This window comes from Ostrea edulis, chromosome 4 (genome assembly GCF_947568905.1).
Source record: "Ostrea edulis chromosome 4, xbOstEdul1.1, whole genome shotgun sequence".
Lineage (NCBI taxonomy): Eukaryota > Metazoa > Mollusca > Bivalvia > Ostreida > Ostreidae > Ostrea > Ostrea edulis.
The window spans coordinates 57,892,116-57,916,764 of NC_079167.1; the positions used below are offsets into that span (position 1 = coordinate 57,892,116).

Consider the following 24,649-nt stretch of genomic DNA (forward strand, 5'->3'; position numbering starts at 1 on the left):
TAAGCACATGTCTCTGCTTGACAGAAAAATAAAAATAAATAAATCTGAGAAATAACACATGGTTGTAATTCATTTTTATTCATATGTAACAGTCATCAAATGTATAAAAAGCAACATTTGTTATGTAAAATGTAATGTATCATACAATACACATATTACACTGTAAAACACATGCTTATAGTCATGATTATAATTATCCACAATTGAAAGACTAGAATTGCAGTATATATATGTATACATACAGGAACAACATCCATTTGTATAATTACATTTACTGTGGGTAGTTCTACCTTTTAAATGGCTTATATCAGCGTTTGGACTGGTATATGACTGTCTGATGAAATGATTAATGTCAGATACACAATTTTACATGTAGTTTTAAGAATGAAAAGTATTGCAGTAATGTTTAGAGTATAAAGTGCAAGTTCATAATTTGTGATATAATCCATGGTTCTAGTTCAATTTCATCAATAAATAAGTAGATAATGTACAAGTCTGATTGATTACACACTATATAAAGAAGAGACTTGAGTTTAAACACATCCCCAGTATACCCATTCAGATAAAAAAAACCAGGACTCTCTTTCTCTTAGCACCATGGAAATGGGGAATACAAACAACAGCTTTACAATGTTATACTGCAAAATTACAGTTAGTAGTGAAAATAATGAAATCAAATAAATACATATTCATACTAGTGCATTCAAAGTCTTCCAACAACACATTCTGAATGGCAATTTCCAATGATGTACTAATGCATATGATATCAGGCCAGTGGAGATACCTTATGCGACACCCCCCCCCCCCCCCCCCCCAAAAAAAAAACCCACCATTGCTTGTCTCTTTTGGATGGTAACTATCAGCAGCATGATAAATATGCTCTTTCCTTTGTGTTGAGCTATGGAATTGTTTTAAAGAAGCAATACAACACAACACAGACAACCAAAATTATCTTTAAATATTCAAACTACAACCACCTATTTGGTGGAACACTGCTATAGGTAATACATATATCTGAAATCATAATGCCCAAGCTTATAAACATTTTAAAAAATCACTGGTATTCTTAATTATGCAGTTATCAATATTTTTTTCTTCAACCAAGTAGCTAATAACAGCAGAACTACAGCTCTCAAGGGAAAAAATTGGTACATATATCCCAATTTGTTTTCACCCAGAAAGCTAGATCTGAGTACATGTTTATACATGGACTGTCCATAAAGTCTGCAGACAGTCATATTTTTAAAAGAATTAATGTTAAACTTTATTGGTGAGTTTTATTTTGTCTCAAAATATATGCTGATTCTTACACTCCAAATCAAAATGTTGAAATAAATTTAAGAAATTGTTATCAAATGAATTAAATTGGGATGGGGTATGACAAATTTTTCTGATAACTTGAGTTGTTGACATGTTTGATTTAAAGAGTCCAAAATAACCATGGTAAAAACCATCCAATTTCAATTTGGTTATATCATGACAATAACTACATGTAGTAGACAGCCACCATTTTGTGTGCCAATAGGCAGAGTTTGGAGTTATTACCAGAACACCATTTTATTCTAATTATTTATAATATGAGTTCTCAAAAGTAAATGCTGCCAAGGACTAAAAACTCGATGCAAGAAATAAGAGGGGGCAAAAGCATTGGAGCAGGAGCGGCAGGGCGATGGCCATTACCCTAATACTTCTGCAGAGAGAAGGGAATCATAAATTTACAAAATTTGTGATGGTGATCTGTGTTCATTGAAGCAGTGAATGCAATGATGATCTGTGGTCAGTAGAGCAGAAAAGGTTAAACTCTTACATTAACTCTTTAACTATTACATTATTCATTTTTTAATGCTTTTGAAGGGCTACAAAACTATCAATATTTTGACAGTAGTGCTTAAATATTTGAACTGAAGATCTGTGATAAAATTAAAATCTATAAATGTGATCTGTACTAGATCTATTTTGCTATACATGTATTTATAATGGCATCGGCATGACATGGAGTCTGCTGATACAATGTGACATGGAGTCTGCTGATACAATGTGACATGGAGTCTGCTGATACAATGTGGATCTAAGAAGTCTGGTTTTAATTAGATTGCATGGCATGTGAATTAAAACACATAGCTTAAACTTGGTTTTATTTCATATTGTGTCATTAACTTTATGACAAAAAGAAATAATATCATAAAGATGCTGATGGAAATCTAAATAATTAAGCCAAACAACCCTCCTCCCCCATCTCTCTTGTGTTAATTTCAGTCAAGTTGAATTACACAATAGGTCTGTATTTTCTTGCACTTTAAAATATTCACATTTCAAAACAGAGAACAATGATTTCTGCAATATGTAGACTAGGTGTATTCACAAGTCTGGCCCCCTCCTTCCCAGGTTGTCAGCTGGTATTTATCAAGAAGCAGTTCCGTTTTACTTTAATAACAAACTGATATACATATATTATCACCCATTTTTGGAAATATTGCTAAAGATTTGGTAAATTTGAAGTGTAAAAATCTGTCAAGTCTTTAATTTTCTTCTGCTTAGAATAATCTTGCAAGAAACTGGAAATTTTATAGGGTTATCAAATGGTGAAAGTGTCCATAAAATTGAGGGGAAATGGTGTTCCGGCAGTAACTTGAAACTTTTAATGGCATTTATAAACTTCAGAGAGAAATTTTTTCAGGCATCAAGACTTTTTAAAAGTTCTGAAAAAGTGACGAATGATATTTTACTGTAACAGTGTTTGTACAGAAGCATGGATTCATAATGTCGTACTTCAAACCTTTAACAATATTGTAATTTTATGAGATTAGATGCTAGTCTGATTTAGCATACTTTTATTAATGTACTTGGCATCAATAATAGACAGACACAATTATCACTAATGTATCTGGCACGTGACCAAGATGAAGATTGATGTACTGCATGTGTGTCATTCACAAGATTTGTTGTAAAAAATTCAGAGCCATCTTGATGAAATTAACACAATACTATGGTCTCTGTCATGTGACCTATATGCTCTTTGTTTGAAGTACTCTAATTACTGTAATACAATGAGTATCACTCCCTTTTTGTAAACAAAACTCATGTAATTTTTAGAAAAAGGTTATGACATAATCTTATTCATCAACATGTCTTTGGGTTTTTTATGTGAGAGTGGACATACTTTTTGGACCACCATCAGTTTATCAAAAATCTTCACCCATGCAGATTCTGATACAATAATTCTGATAATTTGATCATTAGAAAACACAAAGTTCAACAGACTGAGATTCATCAAGTCATAATATCACATTATACTGATTTAAGGAATGAAGTGATTATTTTTTTGTTGGATGGAAGTATACCATGAAAAAAAAAAAACACCCAGAAAACTGCATAATGGTGCATGATGCAAAGTTTTCAAGGGTTTTTTTTTGTTTTGTTTTTTTGTGGTATACTTCCATCCAATGAAAAATATGATAAATTTATTCCTTACCATTCAAATATTTCAAAACATTGAGTTCAAATAATAAAACATGATATGATTTGAGTTTCAAATTCATACAACATATCAATACATAACATGAAGTCATAATAAGGATTTCTTTGATTCTGAAATCAAACAAATTTTGAGCCAATCAAAATCACCTTAATTTCATCAAGACTATGAATATTAAATGATATTCATCTCAGTAACACTTCTATATTTCTAATGCAACAACATCAAAACTCTTCACTTGAAGAATTTGCATCGCAAAAGTTTGACAATTACTGAGTAGATAAGATGAAACAAGTATAAACTTTTAAAATGTTAATTCATAAAAAGTGAGCTACACAATAAATACTGTACAAAGAAGGAACAAACACTGAATATGTTATGGAATGTGCAGGTCTACAATGTCAAATCTAATATATGCACATGTGTACTCATTATAGACTGCACATATCTGACCTTTTGTAGTTGTGACATATGAAATGAGGAAACTTCACTGATGATCTGAACATACATTTTAAAATTTCTCTGAATATTCATCATTAAAACACAGACCAATCAGATTATTGTGTTGAAATGGCCAGTTCCTCCACGCTGACTTTCCAAAGCTTTTTCGTAACTTTGTATCTTGCAAGGTCCTTTCTTGTTACCATGCCAACTACCTGTTGAAAAGAATCATTAAATATTTATAGTAAAATGTATATCTGCCTACATTTTAGTTGTATATAGTGATTAAAAAATCCCATACAAATCTACATGGTCCATCAAGAGCATGTTAAAATTTTCAGAGGGGAGGGAGGATTGTGTCAAAAGATCATACACTTTCTGTCAAAAAAGAGGAGGGATTGCAGACCCCACAATGTATTTTATTGTTAAAAATTTTCAGCCAAAGGGGAAATGTTGCAACCTTTGTAATACTCCCTTTAGATCCATCACAGTAAAATATGCATGGTTCACAGGAACATTGTCACAAACTATGGATTATTGTTTCCATTCTATGAATGGAAACAATAACCTGTGGTTTGTAACAATGGTACATGTATTGAAACATTGAAACACAATAGTTATTGAAAGTAAACATGAATTAATTTGCAATCAATGATGAAAATGAGTTAATGATTTGTAGTATAATAACATCAGTGGTATCTGATGTTCAAATACTCATACCTGGTGATGTTTGTTGACCACCACAAGGTGCCTGAGGCCTAAGGCTCTGAACAACTTAAAGATCCTTGGAAACAAGGCATTCTGTAAGAAAATCATGAGTTAAGAACCTATAAAGATAAAATTTCATATTAAGAAGATAAGTTATTTGGCAGCAGTGTGGACAATTTTTAATGTTATACATCTAGACAGCAAAAGCCACTACCCATTTCTTTGAGTTCATATTCTGAAGGACAAAGGATCATTAAGTGCTTCTTAATATTAAATTAGTAAGTCCATATTCTGAGGGACAAGTAATCATTAATTAAGAGTGCGTTCGAGATTGCTGTTCCCATTGTTTTCGTGCTCCATTCTTAAGAATCGTGAATGATGAGAACATGTGCACACGAACATGTTTTTTTTCTTCGACCACACTACCTACAGAGGTGGTGTGAGTTCTTGCACCTCGAACCTGTTCTCAGGATGCGTACTCGACATTCGGGATCGGCAGGAATTTATACTCATGCAAAGAACAGCAGTCTCGAACGCACTATATATGTTGCTTAGGAAATCCGTATTCTGAGGGACAAGTGGTCATTAAGTGCTGCTTAGGAAATCTGTATTCTGAAGGACAAGTGGTCATTAAGTGCTGCTCAAGAAATCTGTATTCTGAGGGACAAGTGGTCATTAAGTGCTGCTTAAGAAATCCCTATTCTGAAGGACAAGTGGTCATTAAGTGCTGCTTAAGAAATCCCTATTCTGAAGGACAAGTGGTCATTAAGTGCTGTTTAAGAAATCCCTATTCTGAAGGACAAGTGGTCATTAAGTGCTGCTTAAGAAATCTGTATTCTGAGGGTCAAGTGGTCATTAAGTGCTGCTTAGGAAATCTGTATTCTGAGGGACAAGTGGTCATTAAGTGCTGCTTAGGACATCACTATTCTGAGGGACAAGTGGTCATTAAGTGCTGCTTAGGACATCCCTATTGTGAGGGACAAGTGGTCATTAAGTGCTGTTTAGGACATCTGTATTCTGAAGGACAAGTGGTCATTATGTGCTGCTTAGGACATCACTATTCTGAGGGACAAGTGGTCATTAAGTGCTGCTTAGGACATCCCTATTGTGAGGGACAAGTGGTCATTAAGTGCTGCTTAGGACATCCCTATTCTGAGGGATAAGTGGTCATTAAGTGCTGCTTAGGACATCCCTATTCTGAGGGACAAGTGGTCATTATGTGCTGCTTATCCATGCAGGTAAGAAATCAATTGACTTTGATGAAGGTCTATCATCTATGTGTTGTTCTTGCTGATGTTCATGTTTGGATGTACCTCGAGTTGATTAAACATGTGTAACATACCTACTACAGTCAGAAATGTTAGGATAATGAAATTATAAATTTTGTTCCCTCACACAAATACCTGTACAATGTATGTCATTTCTGAAGATTAAGTTTCTACATCTGGTTACCAATGTACTTCAAATCCACAAAAAGTGCAAAGCAACAACTCTAAAATGTACTAATTTACCAATCTTTTTTATATATTTTTTTGGGGTGGTGGTGTTGTTTTTTTAGTGGAAATCTATACAATATGAATAAAATACTTACATCAGTGACACAATATGCTGCAGGATTCATATAGGCTTCCAAGTTCATCTCACAATTCTCACGTTCATACTGTGTTACATGAATTCGCTACAACAGATAGATAACATAAATGGCTATTCATCCTCTTAATTGACCTAGAAACATGAGGCCCATAGACCATAATGCTTGGTTTGCTCATACATAGATGAACACATAAGTTTGGGATACTAAGTAATAGTTTAAAACTTTCAACCACTGCACTATAATATATGAATTTGCTGCAACATTCTTGAGGAGATATTTTTTTTTTTCATAATCTTGTCAGTTACAAAACTTTTAACCCCTATTGTGGCCCCACCCTGGTCCTGCAGATCATGCTTTGAACAAACTAGAATCCTCACATGAGGATGTTTGAATATAAATTTGTCAATGACAATTTGTAGTTTTTAGAATTTTTAAGATATATTCATGATGAAAATCTTTTAAACAATCACCAAAGGTATTTTCATTATATGTATAAAAAAGGAAACTTTCTTTTAAATTTTGCTCTCTGGTCCTGTGTTTCTTGAGGAGAATTTTTTAAACACTCCCTTCCAATTTTCATTGTTTCCCAATTATCTCCACTTGTAAGGAGCCATGAACTTCTAATATTTTACCAGGAGTAAGAGACAATTTGTTCATTTAACCATCTCTCCAATACATGTACAAGCTAAAGTAATTCTTACTTACTCGTATTGGAGTAAACTTTGGATATGCATCTCTAAAATCTTTTGTTGTCAAACCATGTGCTTCATTATCTCCAAAGACCTAAAATAAATTCAGTAAAAATACCAGACATTACACTCCTATCATTTTAAAATTCATAAATAATTATGAACAAAACATGATGTCTCAACATATATTCAATTGCATGCCTTTACTTTTACTCACCCTCTGTTTTAAGAGAACTAATAATTGTGATCTTAAAATGATTCCCCTGTAGGTTCCAAAAGACATGTCTTCATCTTCTGATGACTAAAATAAATTAAAAAATATCATTCTTTCAAACAAATTTATTTACTAATCACTAGCACACCACTCTCACTGTCTAATATCAGGCAAGTGGGAAAAGTTGCAGGAGAGTATAGTCTTTCAAAAACCTTTATTGAAGTCCTTCATAAAACAAGATGTGTTTGTGTGAAACACCATTGCCCTCCATGATAAAACAACCTACAGCAGCAAATACCCATAACATGAACTACTGTATGAAAGATTACCTCTCCTAAATAGCACAAGACTCTTACTAAAATATCTAAACTTCTGTATAATGTCGGATGTGATGCCATCAAAAAGGCCTTGTCACAGGAATACTAATCACTAAATATCATTGCCCTCTCAATCATAGATCAGAATGTATCACCAGTGTTAATGTGTTCTGCTTCAAACTGACAGATGCAGACTAAAATTCATAAATGTATGCCCATGAATCTTTAATTCCAGGAACATAATAATAGAATTTGTTAGTTTTTTTCCCCATTAATTATCAAGACTTTCTAAAAAGTTATTTCATACAGTATTGGGCTATAATGTATTTCCAAGAAAAATTACCTTTAACAGACATGCAAATTCAGTTTATTATTTGTAACAATTTGTATAAAATTGCATTCCTGAGAAAAGGTAGAAATAGACATGTGTACACAATTACATTTTGCAGATCTGGGTTATGATCCTCCACAACTGGGAAGCCATTGTGCGTCTCGGTTTTGAGCACCTCCATGATCCTGCCCACAGACTCCTTCATTCTGAACACAGACACAGGGTGACTCATGACCTCCCTTTATTGTGAAAAAAACAAAACAAAATTAGTAGTGTATGGTCTCAGACTCTTCAATGTTTTTTATCAGATGCTATTATTTACTGTATCAATATTAAAGTAAGACTGTAAAGTCAGTTCTTCTGTTAGACACCTGAATCTTGTACTAGTATGCATGTCAGTGAGAATGACTTATAACTTCTGGTACCTTTCATTTTATATTAATCTTTTATCAGGGTCCTACTAAACAGAACTCTAGAGAACCTTTGGGATTTTTAGTCATTTCAAGTGTGTAAACTGTTTGACTAAATTGATAATATTACACATATTAATCAAACTAGTGAATTTTCATCCACCTATAGCCCGTTTCATTCATTTTATTGGAGAAAATTGATCTCCCTTTGCCACTCGTTAATTTCTGTGATCTCGATCCCGATCTAATTCATATTTACTAGAATTATTAGTAAAATGTTTATTTTGGACATATGAAAATTCTGGCATCTTGACAAACTGTGATGTTGGACAGATCCCAATTCAATATTTGGATACAGTAAAGAGCAGTGAAAGGAGAGCATAATTCTTTATCAAATTGAATAGAATAGGTTATAGATGATGAAAATTTGTTTGTTTGTACGGTATGATTATTATTTGTGCTAGATCATCAATAATGGTCAATGAAGTCAAACAATATACACACTTGTAATAATTAAAAATCCCCAGACTTATCTGGAGTTCTCTGTTTATTAGGGCCAGCAGGAAACATGAAATTAAAGTACAAAATTTAGAAAATAATTTCCACCTATAGAGGAATTGAATTGTGGCCTATTTCATTTCAAAGTGTCGGAGACAGTTCAACTCATAAATCAGACTCTGTTCATCTCTAATATTTGTAGCTCAAACAGTCCCAGCACGGCCTAAATAAACACACAAAATGATCCTTAAGTATGCTTTGTGCTACAATGTCATACTGTGTAAGTGGATTTTTAGTGAGACACAAAAGCAATTTTCCCATAAAAGCAGGTACATGTATATTACTTTAATAAAAGCTAATTTTAGCAACTTTACTATTCCAGGAAAGGTAACTATTACCTACTATATGAATTAAATTTTTAGCGATATTCAATTTTAGCGATCTCATCACTCTCGCTAATAATGCTAAAATGAAATCCTCACTAAGAATTCTGCTCATACAGTATCACCATCAGTCCTCTATGCTAGATTTGACATACCTAGCTGATAAATTTGTTAATACTGAAGATGGCTCCCATCCCAGAAGAGGTACACCCTGTATGTGGATATGCATGTCATAGATACCCTGTAAATCAAAAAGAACTTCAGAATTGCTCTGGAATGATTTTTAAAATAGTAGTCATGGTAGTAGTAGTTACATATATTTCTAAGAGAGGGTCTACATAGGCTATGCCTGTTGCCGGATCCTTTTTGAGTTTATCAATAAAATATGTTTAAATTATATATATTGAATAAATTTAAACTGGACTAATTTTAATTTACTCATCATCCTAAAGTAGTAACTATTAAATGCTTTTGGGCAAATTAAAAATGCGACAAGACCATTTTTCAATATGCCTGGGCAAAAATAACATAGGGCGAAAATTTCCCTGTATACATTGTCCTCAATTATCTAACCTCATTAAAGATGTCTCCAACCCATTTGGCCACAATGAGTACAATCATGATAGGCAATCCAAATGTAATGTTCCCTGTCGCCTCCATTATGATGACGGTCAAACTGATGGTCATACGGACGATGCCACCTATGTGTTTAATTACAGATACAGAAACTTTGAAGAAATAAACATTAGCTTAAGAAGATAAAGAGCATGATTTAATATCACCTGAAAATTATACTAACCTAATTGTGCTGCAGCTCCTATTAAAGAATACTTTCCAAAATCTACCCAATCCTGGAATGAAATTGTGATATTTATATTCTATTACTACTATATAGTTTACATAATACATGTATCATAAATTTAGAAAATATCTGCAATATATGTATAAAATAATTATACATGTAATATCATTATTCTGTAAGTGCTAAAGGAGATAAAACCTACATTAAACCTACAATTATAACTAAGCTACTGCATGTACATGTGCTTTAATTTGTGAATTGCGTATGGGAAACCTGTCCAAGAAGACAGGTGTCAAGCGAGTGAGCTATTATTTACACATAATGCTTATGGTACACAAAAATTATTACTCCGTTTTAAAATTAGTTTGCATCCTCAAACAATAAAGTTGGTTTACAATGTTTGTGTGTTCTTTTCTTTTTTAACCAAAGAAATAGATGTACCTCATTGGGAAAGATGTAGTTGAGACAGATTCCTACAAGTCTTCCCCAGGCAGCTCCAACCAAGAGACTAGGAATAAAAAGACCGCTGGGCACATAAAGTCCGTAGGTCCAACAGGCCAGCAGAAACACACACAGACAGTACACAATCAAGGTCGACGGTGAATACATTCCTACACAGACAGAAAAGGCCTCTATTTAAGTGATCCCAAATACAATATTCAATTTCCAAGAATTATTTTTCAAACAATGTTTATTTCACTTTGATCATAGCAAAACAATTTTATTTATCGAAACAATTTCTGCCATAACACGAATTAGAATTTAATGACCTTTCATGGATTTTTTATTCTACCAAATATAAGAAAGGTAAATCAAAAGTTTTGATAATACAGGCACAGTTATTCTGGAAAAGAAGACCACAGTATTTTTACTATTTTGCTATTATCTTTCCTTGAGGTCTTCCTAAATGTCAAATACAGATCAAAACTGAGACCTTTGTTTGAAAATAGGTGTGAAGAGAACTGATATCAGAAATTAAAGAATTACTCCCAATGAGGCTCCAATGCAAGAAGATGTAAAGTGCCTCATTGATATACATGTATCTGAAATCCCTTTTCACTAGTAAAACTTTATGAACTACAAGTACCAATATTACTAAATAAGATATTTGAAAAAACAAGGCTCTCTAAAGTGGGGTGTCTTTCAAAATAGGATATTCAAAAGCATTCTCCAATGACTTTGTCCTTTGACCTTTAAAATCAACAGATTCATCCAGGATAGCATTCCTGCAAGTGTAATTGAAACTGGGAACCAAAAACTCAAAGCCTTGTGGACAAGGAATTTCAGAATTTCCCCTCCGCCTTGACCTTTGCCATTTAATGTTAAAAACCAACAAGATTAAGACCTTGGTATCATTCCTGCTAGTTTAGAAATAAGCAATGGGGTTAAATATTATACAAAACTGCAAACACACACAATTATAACCAACTCACAATTCAAGTGTGTGAATAAATAGCAACTTAAATTACAGTAGATCTTTATACAGACTATCAACACTTCTACGTGAGTTACGTCCCTTTGCAGGGTCAGCCAAAGGTCAATCGGTGAAAAGCTAAGTTTTCCTTCTTCACCCTACCAAATGTAAGAGGTCACTACTGTGAATTATAGCTAATTATTAAGTTTTCATACATGTTTATGAGACATTATTGTAGTTGACTGCAATTGATAGAAAAATAACAAATGTCAAAGCTGCAGATCAGAAAGTTACAAAGGCCAACATAGGGAAATACAATTTTTTAACTGGGAGATGGCGGACAAGGGACGTAACTTGTGCTAAGTGTTGATATGTGTATTGTAAGCAAGATCTTTCTGGTACGAGGGCGAGTCAATAAGTAACCAGCCTTTCCCTTTTCTGATTGACCGAGACAGTAACAATTTTCATGCCTTGTTTCAATACATGTTTTATACCTGGGTACAAAATTGCACGCGTATCGAGTCATTCTCTTATAAGATATTGAATGTCAAACATGGCTAGTGATGCCATGCTTTTCTTCTAGAGTTGAGTACCGTGCTATAATTCAGTACTTGTATTTAAAAGGTAAAGCAGGCAACAAAATACATGGTGAGTTAGTCGATGTTTATGGGTCTTCTGCACCATCTTATGCTTAGGTTAAATTCTGGGTAGGGGAATTCAAACGCGGTAGAACGTCTTTAGAAGATGAAGCCAGGTCTAGACGCCCACTGGATGCCTACGATGAAGAAATGCGTAAGAAAGTTCGGGATTTAGTATACTCTGATAGGCGAAATCAGGTGAAAGAAATAGCGCAGGCATTAGGCATTTCACATGGTAGCATTTCAACAATCTTATATGATCGTTTAGGTATGCACAAGCTAACAGACCATTGGGTCCCCAAATCCCTTAGCGATGGGCAAATGGCAACCAGAGCATCAGTATGCAGCGCCTTGTTGAAGCGTTTTAGGTCAAAAGATGATTTTCTTTTGCATCTGATGACTGTATATGAGACTTGGGTTCATTATTATAAGCCAAAGAATAAAGCTCAGAGTTGTCAGTGGGTAGGGCCCGGGTCCCCGAGGCCAAAAAAGGACAAGACGCAACCACCTGCTGGCAAGGTGATGGCCACAGTATTTTGGGATGTAAGAGGCGTTATTATGTTTGACTTTTTACCCAAGAGAAGTACAATAACTGGAGTGTACTATGCAAACTTGCTAGACCTGCTGAGAACCACCATCCGTGAAAAACGCTGAGGTAAACTCTCTAAAGGTTTTTGCTGCAACAAGACAATACGAGAGTCCACACTTGCAAAGTTGCAATGGATGCTGTAGAGCGAAACGGGTATGAATTAATAGTTATTTAGGGTCTGACGAAAACATTGTGATGACAGTTGAGGATTGGGTCAATGGAAAGAACCCTGACTTTTTCAGTTCTGGGCTGATGGCACTTGAACACAGTTGGTCTAAGTGCATCACACTAGAGGGCAATTACATCAAAAAAGAAGAGGTGGATCTTAACCGGAAATAATTTATTGACTCGCCCTCGTAATATTTGTGTTAATTCACAAGAAGCCTTTCTTGGGAAATAAAAAGTCCCACTTTAATTTATTTGCCACTTATTCATATCAATCTCAATTCCTTCATAATGTAGAACTCACAATATTTCATCCTCGTGAATTGATGCTGAACAACGAATTTGCCTGTTTACGTACTTGCAAATTAAGGAATCCACAATATATCTCTGGAACTCTATTGAGAGGGAATAATGTTTAACAAGAGGCCCATGGGCCACATTGCTCACCTGAGTCACTTTGGCCCATATCTGAAGACATTCCATATATATTTACATGTAAAACCTTAGTCCCTATTGTGGCCCCAACCTACCCCTGGAGGCCATGATTTTTACAAAATTGAATCTGCACTATGTCAGAAAGCTTTCATGTAAACGTCAACTTCTTTGGCCCAATGGTTCTTGAAAAGAAGATTTTTAAAGATTTTTCCTATATCTTTCTATGTAAAACTTTGATCCCTTTTGGGGCCCCAACCTACCCCCGGAGGCCATGATTTGAACAAACTTGAATCTGCATTATGTCAGGAAGCTTGCATGTAATGTCAACTCTTCTGGCCCACTGGTTCTTGAGAAGATTTTTAAAGATTTTCTCTATTTATTCCCATGTAACACTTTGATCCCCTATTATGGCCCCATCCTACCCCAGGGGGCCATGATTTTAATAAACTTGAATCTGCACTATGTCAGAAAGCTTTCATGTAAATGTCAGTTCCTCTGGCCCAGTGGTTCTTAAGAGGATTTTTAAATGACCCTACCCTAATTTTGCATTTTTGTGATTTTCTCCCCTTTGAAGGGGGCATGGCCCTTCATTTCAACAAACTTGAAAGCCCTTCACACAAGGATGCTTTGTGCTAAGTTTGGTTGAAATTGACCCAGTGGTTCTGGAGAAGATGAAAATGTGAAAAGTTTGCAACAACGACAACGCCGACACCCACAGACAATGGACAATTTTTTATCAGAAAAACTCACTTGAGCATTCAGCTCAGGTGAGCTAAAAAAGATGTCAGCAGTTCATATTAAGGTATGTATGTATGTCAAAATATTGACAAACCTTTGGATTCATGAAAAAGACTTTTGACACTATCTTCTGGTGACTGAAATAAGATAGAGGCTGTGGAACTGTACTGCCCATCATTGCAGTAGAACTGAAATAAACCAAACACAAAGTTAATTATCTATCAAGGAGAAGGCTTCTATAGATGCTGCCTGCTGCCTAATCCTTATTATGGTATTCATAATGAAATACTGTTTAAATTAATTATCTATCAAGCACTATTGTTCAGCTATAACAAGAAGCCATTTAATCTTCTAGGTGATGGATAAATTTTATGTAGTTACATATACTGTAATACTGACGATGCAAAGAGAGTTCAAATACATTGTAACTAATTTGAATTATAAAAATATTCAATTTCCATACTTTATTTTGCTCATAATTGAAGGATATATGTGAATAGGATGACTGTAGATACCATTACTTTTACTGAAACAGAGCCATTATACTGGTGCAAATACAGTGGAACTTGCTTAACCCTGGCATGCTTGGTACCAGATAAAAATATACCAATTAGTCAACAACCAGCATATGGAAAATTTACTTACTTAAAACAGAATTGAAAGTTTGGTGACAAAATCGCAACGTTTCTGATTGCACAACATCCAGATTAGAGTTTTTCTTTACCTGCTTAAACATGCGAGACAGAATTACATGTACCAGTAAAGGAGATATAAATCCTGAAAAATGAAAGAAGTGATTGAAGGCAGTGACCAGCATCTACTGACTCTACAATACCTGCACACTGTTTGGGTCCTGGTTATGTAACATTGGACTGCAGTTGTTATTAAAGTACAGGGAGAAGTACCCAACAGTGGCCGTGATGATGGCTACAATCATTGCTTCCATCACTTGGTCTCGACTCTGATTTATATACCTTGTAGGTGAAAAAAATATTTTAAAAATTACACATTCAATTTGTGAGAATTTTGGTTTTGCATAATTCTGTGAGACTGAACCCACCAAAAAATATGGCACTTTAAATATATTGCTTGCTGAATTACTGAAAAAGATTTTTCTTCAAAAATCACAAAAATAAATTCTCATAATCAATGGACAATGAAGTTATTGCAAAAATGAATCCACTAAAAATTGGTGCATGAACAAACCTAGAACTGAGGTGGATACTTTAAACACATGTTGTTTTGTTTTATTTAAAAAAAAACCTTCATGTATATCACAGAAGTACATAATGGTAAATTTGCTTGGATATGAACACACACAATTATAGAATCTAAACATTGTGAGCCAATAGAACTTAGCTGGTAACATATTGGTTCAAAACATCAATAAAGCACTTGCCTTTTCCGGAATTTGGTTAAAATATAGTTGAATTTGTTGAATAATGCTCCAAGAAGTCCACCTGTCGAATAATGACATCAAAATGAATTAAGAAGAATTGTTTTAGCACACTAAAACTGACGTTTCCTCTTCCATTTTCCATAGTTTTTAAACATTTTTAGGAATCATCTATAAAGTGGAAAATTAAGAGTTACAGAACATAGCAGTCTCCTATATGTATATGAGCTAGGCTTCATCCAAGGAACAGTGTTGTGAACACATGAGAGTAAATTAAACTTATCAACAAACCAAAAATCAAAGGTCTATGTGAAGACAAAAAAGTTATAGTCCGGACCAAAAAAATGCCTAAAAATTTCTATTATTTGACCTTTACATAAAAGCTGAAGGTCAAATGTCATCAAAAATGGCACGCAACACACTGTCTTATCATGGTATACCCACATACCAACCATCAAAGGCCTATGTCAAAAGACAAAAAAATTATGGCCCAGACAAACTTTGTATGAGTAGCAGAAGAAGAATTCACACAAAACAATATGTCGCCCTTCTCGGAAGGGGAGAAATACTTGCTACAAACAACTTCTCATGAATCCAGTTACATTATTTACAAGTACAGTATTATCTTTCACATCGTTATTCAATAGTTTTCTTTCTTATCTTACCTAATACTCCCATTAATATGAAAATTGGAATTTCAAAAGCAGAGTATGTTGTTGTCTGAAAAGTACACAAAAATAGAGTAAATAATTAGAATGTGGGGTATGTCCATCTTAACAGATATTATAAGAGGGAGAGTGGAGTTTTACAACAAGTAAAGAACTTACATCAAAGCTGCCAAAGTTAAACAACCCAGGATAGGAGAGATCCCAGGGAATCCCCTGAATGTAGCTCTGTATGACGTTAAGTGTGAATGTAGACATCATGGAGGCAAAAAACTGTAGCACATAATCATGAATTTAAATGTAGGATCAGTATCATGCACAAAATAAAGTCTTATGAAGAAAACTTATTGATCATTCAAAATGTTTATATTTTGTCCATAGAGTATTGCAATAAAAATCGTAATGTAACTCGAAGATTTGCCTTGATTGCGTGTCATGCTACTGAATGGTTGCTCCAAGACTGAATATTATATTACTAAAAAACTGTGCATTGAACAGATACCATTAACTGGTAACTACTTACAATTCTCCAAGCTAATGCTTGGTTCCAAAAACTAGCTCCCTCCTCCAGACTGAATAGTACTCCCCCCACTGGTGCCCCAAAAGCAGCAGACACTCCTGCTGCCGCCCCTCCAGCCACAAAGTCACGCTTCTCTGTGTCCGCTCGGAAAAATTCAAATATCTATAATATACACAGGTGTTTGACACTTTAAATATATATATATATATATATATATATATATATATATATATATCCAAATTGTGTTTTTTAAAAAAAATCAGTGTCCGGTATAAAATATTAAAAGAAATAGAATAAACAGTACACAAAGTTAAAAATTTAACGCAAGCGCTTTCGTTTTATAATCCTCAGGCGTTACATTTTCAAATAGTTTTGAAAATTCAAAAAAATTCAAAAAATTTTTAAAATTCAAAACTATTTTAAAATGTAACGCCTGAGGATTATAAAACGAAAGCGCTTGCGTTAAATTTTTAACTTTGTGTACTGTTTATTCTATTTCTTTTAATATATATATATATATATATATATATATATATAAATAAAAGAAAAATGTCTCTCTGTAAACAAACTATTCAAATACAAAGGTAATATTAAAAAAACCCAAAAAAAAACCTTTTAGCTATTGATCTTAATTATAGTGTTTCATTTTGATAATTAATTAATTTTTTACAGATATAAGATTTTATGTCATACTGCCATTTAATTGTGTTTTACTGTTGCATTCCTCTTCTTACCCTTGTGAAGTGCCGTAGAGTAATTTGTTTTATATACGGCGCTATATAAATCTTATTATTATATTACATATATAGCAAATCTTTCATTCAAATATGCTCTGACTCTTTAAATCAGTGATGCGCTCATAGGTGTATAAACTGTAGATTACTTTTATTTTGCAAGACATTATTTTCGCACGGATACAATGATGTATTTATTTTTATTATATTTTCATATAAAATACTCGAATCTGATTGGTCTCGAAAGATTTGAAAAAACATATTGTTACCCTCTGAGAACAGAAAGCACGCGCTCCAGGGTGATAGTATCTAACAACGGGTAACAGTTCTTGACAACGGGTGATATTATAAAAAATTATCACATGCGTCAAATTTATGCGCGAAGAGTTCATTGTAGATTGTTAGACGACATTTGAAATTAATGCGAATACCCGCATCAATATACCAGATATCGCATGGCAGTGATTGATCAAATGTCAACAGATGCAAGTTTTTCTGCTTTGTTGTTTATATAACATTCAGTATAATAAAACAAATTTTGCATGTAGTTGAGGGTAACATTGAAAATTTTCACCCCTTGAGGCTATGCCTCGGTTGACAATGGTTTTCTCAGGGTTAAAATTTTCAATGTAACCCTCAACTACATGCAATATTTATATAATAATACATAACTTTCAGAAATCATTCTTTATTGATTAAGTCTTCTATATGTAATAAGTAAATTTTTGAGAATTGCTCGTCTCGCAAAATTATGATATTATTTATAGTGTTCTAGTGGGTAACCCCCCTCTTGATCTGCCACTGAGAAAATTCAAATTTACCCAGTTTGAAATTTGTCTACTTGGGTTATGGGTAAGAGTGAAAATTTCTCTATCATGCAGGTTCTAACCTTCAAGTCAAATTTTCTAAATGTATCTGATCTTCCTTGAGAGATCCCAGCTGCTATCACAGCACCCGAATGTATCATTGGTCCTTCCTGTAATTATCCAGAACTGGACATATCTAGCAATCACCATAATAGGCAGGCTAAGAAAATCAGTGACATTATCAAAAAAACCCACAAGTTACTTATGTTTTTGAAATGATATAACTTTGAAGTAGTGGTGTTGTATAAAAGTCCTGAGATACAAACCTTTCCCACAATGAGTCCCCCGGCCACTGAACAAACAACCCCGATGACTTTAACAACAATGGTTTTCAATCGGACAACATGTGGAACTTTAACACCATTCAAGTAGCACTTAATCTGGGGAATTCCACTTCCTGCTGCCACAGGCTGAAAATTGCATCAAATATACAAATCTGAAATGTTCACTTACTGGTAATTGTAAAACCATCTCTGACACTAAAGCAAGATGTGTTTGTGAAACACTGATGCCCCTGCTGGCCAAACTCCAAGGTCAAGGTCATGACATTAAAAATTTTGGTATGCAAAGAAAGGTCTTGTCACAAGGAATACACATGTACAATATGAAAAATTAGGCACTATCCATTCAAAAGTTATGGCCAAGGTTGAACCATTTACCCTCAAGAGCCCGATTCAATCTCTGAAACCTACATGCATAACTAAAAATCATACCCTATCATATCCCATAATAAAACCACTTGAATCTGTTATGGTACATGGTTAAAGGGAAACCCCAAAAAGATACAGACAGATGGCCAGTCAGTGGGATTACAGTATAATATGCCCACAATTTTAAACAGCACATAAACCAGTATAAAAATTAACAATAATCCAAAGGTTTTGTATTTTTTCCTGATATTATCATAAGTGGTTAGTGATTTTACCTCAAAACAGGCTGTCAGCACTGCAGCAACAAACACCAGGCCCCCATTGATCCCCACCCAGACAAGGAGGGGGATCTCCATACATTCTTTATCCACACATTTTTCTACATCTTTACTTGTTAAGAAAAATCATGTAATACATGTACACCTGCATGTTCAGCTGAGCATGAAAATAATAAATGCATGAACATTTATGTTACCTATACTTGTTTGATATTCTGAAGATTTGGCATGATGCAAATAGGAAATATGCACACATGTACTCATGTACAAATAAGGATTTTTGTTGAAAGTATATTTTTCAAAAACCTGGGCAATCTGGGAATAGGAAAGAAATCTTCATTAGTTTAAATTCAGTTAAAGTTGATAGCATGCATTACATCGCTGACTTCTTTAGATATGTAAAAGTTTTCTTTCCTTTTGGAATTAAAAAGATTATAAAAATATTTTCAAAGATAATTCATAATCATCACATACGTGCAAAATAATTCAACATGTAGGACTTTAACATAATGATTCTCAGTCAAGGAATTGACTGTCTCTGGAAACAGATCACGTCAGGTGGCTCAGCCAAAGATGGCTTTACTTTTCTGTCCAAAAGCTTAAAAATCCTTAATATACAGTTTTATTACCTAATCTACTATATGAATTGATATTACATATTTTTTTCTGTTTTCCAACTTTAATCAGCAGAGAAAGGTACACAAAATGAGCAGGGGTAAAACAGTTCATCATGTGACCTACTATTACCCAATCATGTGATGAACTGTTTCCTGGTCATGTGAGAAACTATTGCCTTATTAGCATATAAGGTAATAAAACAATTATTTCATGCCAACTAGAGAAACAGTCAAAACTATTGCCCCTCGGTAGTGGCGAAGACGCGGGAAACTGTTGTCCTCGGCCTATGGCCCAGTTTCCCAGGTCTTTGCCACTACCTCAGAACAATAGTTTTGACTGTTTCCCGAGTAGGCATGAAATAATTGTATACTGTGGATGGCCTATCATCAATATATCACAGAACGTTGAGCGTTTTTATAGTAAGTACTGTTGAATCACCAAGATGTTTGATTTAGAGTATGTTTCCGTTGTCATCATAGCAAATTAGAAGATTACCTTATTAGTAAGAAAATTATCAAGACACACATTTGAATTCAATTCTCCCACAATGTTGATACGACTTGAAATCTACACAACATAAAGGATACACTGTTTGATAATACTAAACTTGAGAGCTGTCGATTTAATAACACAAAAGTCAATCAGGCTTGCCACGAGCCCAGTCAAAACTCCGACAAAAAACATGACCAGCCACCTCAACATCTCGATGACCATGGTTTCCTATCAAATAAAAAAGATATTCATCAAACACATTTAACAGTTCCTTTGATTTTAAAATATACTGATTATTCAGGTAATTAATTCAGTAATCCTCAACACTGATGAAACTCACCCTGACAGATTTCTTTTTCTCTTCCATCTGGTACAACACATTTTCACATCCATCGTAATCCAAGCTCTGCAATATAACTCAAATTGGAACTGGAAATCTACGGATAATTACCATACTTACCCTAATAAATGTCCCTGGCTCTATTGATCTACATATTGTATTAGAGTTCACAAGAAAGTGCACACCTATAAAAGTATATTTATTTTTAATCCAGAGCCCAGAAGGACAATGTAGGAAAAATTATAAACAAATGAGAAAAATATATCGCAAGGACAGACTATATAATGAAACAAGAAATACATGTACATGTTAATAAGTATTGTAGAGGGAACGAGTCTCTGAGCTTGTTTTAGTTTAAATAAATAACAACCGAATCTGATTTACAATAACTTAATAATTGTATTTATTCATATTACTGGTACATGTATCTATTATCTTATAAAGTTCTAGCAAGTGCTGACTAAACTGTAAAGAATTTCTACATTTTACCCAGAAGTTTAAGTTTCTTAAATTGGAGGATTATGGTTTCTTTTTTGTTGAGATTGAAACATTTTAGGATGATTTAAATGTTTGTTGCTTCTTTCATTTCTTAGTACGTCATGACATTGACCTGTTTCCATTAGTGATGAAACAATCGTCGCCGACAATCGATTGTTGATCGTTTTGGCTGTTCGATTCCAATTATTGATTCTATTTTTCATAATAGATTGTCGCCTCTACACTAATTAATATTTAATGCGAGATTCATCTGACTGTTAATCCCGCTTTTATATCGAGACATGTGCAGGGGAAAGTCAGAGTGGACGCCACATTGAAAAGTGGGAATTCAGTGACATCAGCTAGTGTGTATGCTGCACATATCTGTAAAACTAAATAAAAATAACCCCCAAAATAATAAACATTTATTAACTATATGTAAATACTGATTATATCGATCATTGATTGATACAGTTCTTTCGATTATGACCGATTATCGATTATGAAATTTTTCTAATTTTTCAACCCTAGTCTCCATATGTAACATTGACATTCTATATTCAAGTTTTTTTCATTTACTGTAAGATAAACTTCTCTAACACAAAATTTGTTTTTGAGAAACGAATGTCTTCATTTGAGAATAAAACACTCAATTGTATAACTTTTTTTGAAATTGATAATGTTATTAAAATTCATATCATACACACGTGGTGATCAATTAAACAAGTATTTATCAGACAGGAAATTATTCAAAATGGTGTTAAAAGTTTATCCAAATTACAAATTACAGCAATTCCCAATCAACATCTTACCCACACATACTCCATTATGCACACAATGGTTAGCTAACTAACACACACAACATAAATAAAAAAAAAAGAAGTAGGCCTGATGATGTCCATTTTGCCAAATTTCATTGGTGCAGACAGCAGTAATTACAGTAGATATGGTTACTTGTACTGAGTACTTGTATTCCTGTTTTATGTATTCCCTTTCCTCTTGGTTCTATTTTATTCTATCATCTATCACAAAACTCTTCGGTACATGAATATATTTCTTTGTAATTCTTTGTGCACCACATCTATTCATTTTATTTTTAAGTGCCTTTCTTTCCTTAAGAAAATTGTATAATTCATTATCGAATATTCTTTGTTTATGTAATATATTCATTTACTGCTTTATACATCTTTTTTTGTGTGTTTGGCCCTGTATTTATTTCATAGATTCATCATTCTAAGTATACAAGTTGTTAGTTTTCAGTTGAAATCATAAATTATATGTCTCAAGTGAGGACAATTACATAACAACTTCTTGCCATCTGAATTTTATGCAATGAATTATAAATCAATATAAGGAATCTCGCATCAATAAATCAATTATTTGCAAAGTAAAACATCATACAGTGTCAGTATGTTAAGGAATGATGCAAATTTACAAGTAACCTTACACACTTACTTAGTTAATATAATAGGTGTGGTGCCTTCTTTTGAAACTCTTATTGTTATTTTTCATTATTTGTTTGAAATATCTAACATAGTCAGAACACTGACGTAGTCTTTTCAAATCTGTTAATGACATGAAGTTATCTATTCCCATTTCACTGAGTTTACTACTTTATGGAGATAGTGGATTTAGAATCAAAGGTAATTCTGCAGTATTTCAACATGCCAGTATTGGGGGGGGGGATGTTTTTATTTTGATAATTATCATATATGTACTTGTAAGTGAGCTCAAAGTATTCTGATTCACAGATAATTTCATCACAGTCCTTGAAACAATATCTCGTGCTTTCATCTTTCCATTTTAGTATACACGTACTAATAATTTTGATACTTTCCTTCTACTTCTTTCCTATCACAATTACATGTATTTAAAAACATTATTCTGTTAGTACTATTATTTACTGTAGACAAAGCATATAAAAAAAACTCGCTGTGTTACACATGTATACACAAACTGTATATATTAAAAATAATCAAAAACTCATTGTGTTACACATACATACTATAAACTCATTGTGTTACACATACATACTATAAAGGCAATGTCTGCTGCCTAAACCTATCATGATCTTCATAATAAATAAAATATTGTTCAAATCAAATTAAGAATACACATGATAAGTTTGAATTAAAACATTGAAAGTAGACTGAATAGCATGTGTTTTATAGTCTCAGTTTAAGATTAGCTAAAGAAATACAGATACAAACCTCATATTCCCCAGAGAGGATCTTCTCTGTTGCATTAGCCTTGTCTTCAAAATCAGATTCATCCTCATCATACATGTGATTTACCTGAAAATGTATTTTTAGATACCTATAACCATCATCACAAACCATGGGTTGTTGTTTCATTCATTCCATTGTGGAATGGAATGAATGAATAACCCGTAGTTTGCGACAATGGTATCCAACACGACTAATAACATACAATGTACATATGTTATGCATGCTACAAGTACATTCCACTTACATTGCTGCCAACAATAAAGTGCTTGATTTGCTGAATAAAAGTGTATGTTTTGAATTTTGTAGAGGATGATAGAGAGAAAGGGAGACATTCACCCCTCAACAATGGAGTGTAAGAGTTTGTAATTACATGGGCATAAATCTAGCTAGACATGCCATGTAGATGTACATGTCATTGTGTATATAACCAATTTAATCATATTAAATGAGAAAGTGAGGATCGAATTAACATATATACTACCTGTATTACTGTTTATGCATACAATGTATCTATGTTAAATTATAAGCAGCTTCAAATGTATTGTAATACAAGGCCCTCCTACATGTAATTAGTATCTTGCATCGTCACATGGTATCTTTTGTAATGCAGAGATTATTATAATTACCACCCCCCCCCCCCCTCAAACAATATGATTATATTTTCCTGCTGCATTAGGATACACAGTGGTACTACTTCCGACAGTCATCATTATTACATACATGAAGTACTAGATACTTATCCAACCCTCCATATTGTTGAATCAAGCCAAACCAGTGTTATGATGAAATACAATACAATGAATATTTTGAATGCAATTTGTCCGCACTTATGTGTAAGTGTACTAATCATGTATATTACTTGTAACGCCTGAAAGGGCCCTGATTTGGAATAAAGAATATATCATTTAGAAGCTTGACACATGATATATTCTAAAAATAAACTCCACAATGGATCATCATGGTAAACTGATCAAGGTCACTATTAAGTTTAAAAAATGCCTAAAGTTTAAAGAGATCTATTAAAATTTGGGTCTGTGCATAGATATGACATTTCAATATGGACCACTTGATTGAGTATTCTTATGAAATATGGTATAAACAAAAGCACATTGTTCTGTGTACTGCATATGATAATGACAGTTTATGTACACAAGATTTGTAAGTTTTACTGCCTATATTATACTATATATAATATTATATGGAGTGCTTGATACATTTGAAAGCAATATTGAATCTTCGCACTGCAATAGATACATACCGGAATGTTTGGTCTGCTTAGTAATGGAGTAGTCTCTGATGAATCCATGATCAATCACGTGAAGATCATCTCAGGTTTGCTTCCTGATTGTTTATTTAGTTCCGAAAATGAAAGCGAATGTAAATTAACTCGTTCTCTATTTGGTTGATATTCTACAGAAAATTTATTGTCGTCGCCTCTTGGGCTTTTATCAATTATCTGACAGACCATAGACAATATAAAAATGAGATAAAGTGTGTCAAAAAATGGGGGGGGGGGTAATAAAAAGGAGAGTCGAATTAATCTA

General features: G+C 33.6%; 1 protein-coding gene across 1 annotated transcript; it reads right to left on the reverse strand.

The window, feature by feature from the left end:
- Positions 1-57: 57 nt before the first annotated feature.
- Positions 58-24,475, reverse strand: LOC125670242 (H(+)/Cl(-) exchange transporter 7-like). The gene is made up of 23 exons (XM_048905318.2): positions 24,364-24,475; positions 23,088-23,171; positions 20,401-20,466; positions 20,156-20,288; positions 18,948-19,057; positions 18,289-18,432; positions 18,046-18,132; positions 16,426-16,584; positions 16,065-16,175; positions 15,903-15,957; positions 15,241-15,301; positions 14,677-14,815; positions 13,936-14,029; positions 10,304-10,473; positions 9,860-9,911; positions 9,634-9,761; positions 9,216-9,301; positions 7,879-8,008; positions 7,125-7,208; positions 6,924-7,001; positions 6,216-6,302; positions 4,637-4,717; positions 58-4,131 (listed from the first exon to the last, which is right to left on the reverse strand). The coding sequence occupies exons 1-23, from the start codon at positions 24,409-24,411 to the stop codon at positions 4,033-4,035; spliced, it is 2,286 nt and encodes a 761-aa protein (XP_048761275.2). The 5' UTR covers positions 24,412-24,475; the 3' UTR covers positions 58-4,032.
- Positions 24,476-24,649: the final 174 nt, after the last annotated feature.

Bases quoted from the DNA above. Each gene is read 5' to 3' on its own strand.
- LOC125670242 (XM_048905318.2), bottom strand. From the start codon at position 24,411: ATGGATTCATCAGAGACTACTCCATTACTAAGCAGACCAAACATTCCG. The intron at 23,172-24,363 runs GTATGTATCTAT...ATACATTTTCAG, and splicing joins TAAGCAGACCAAACATTCCG to GTAAATCACATGTATGATGA. The intron at 9,912-10,303 runs GTACATCTATTT...ATTTCATTCCAG, and splicing joins ACTACATCTTTCCCAATGAG to GATTGGGTAGATTTTGGAAA.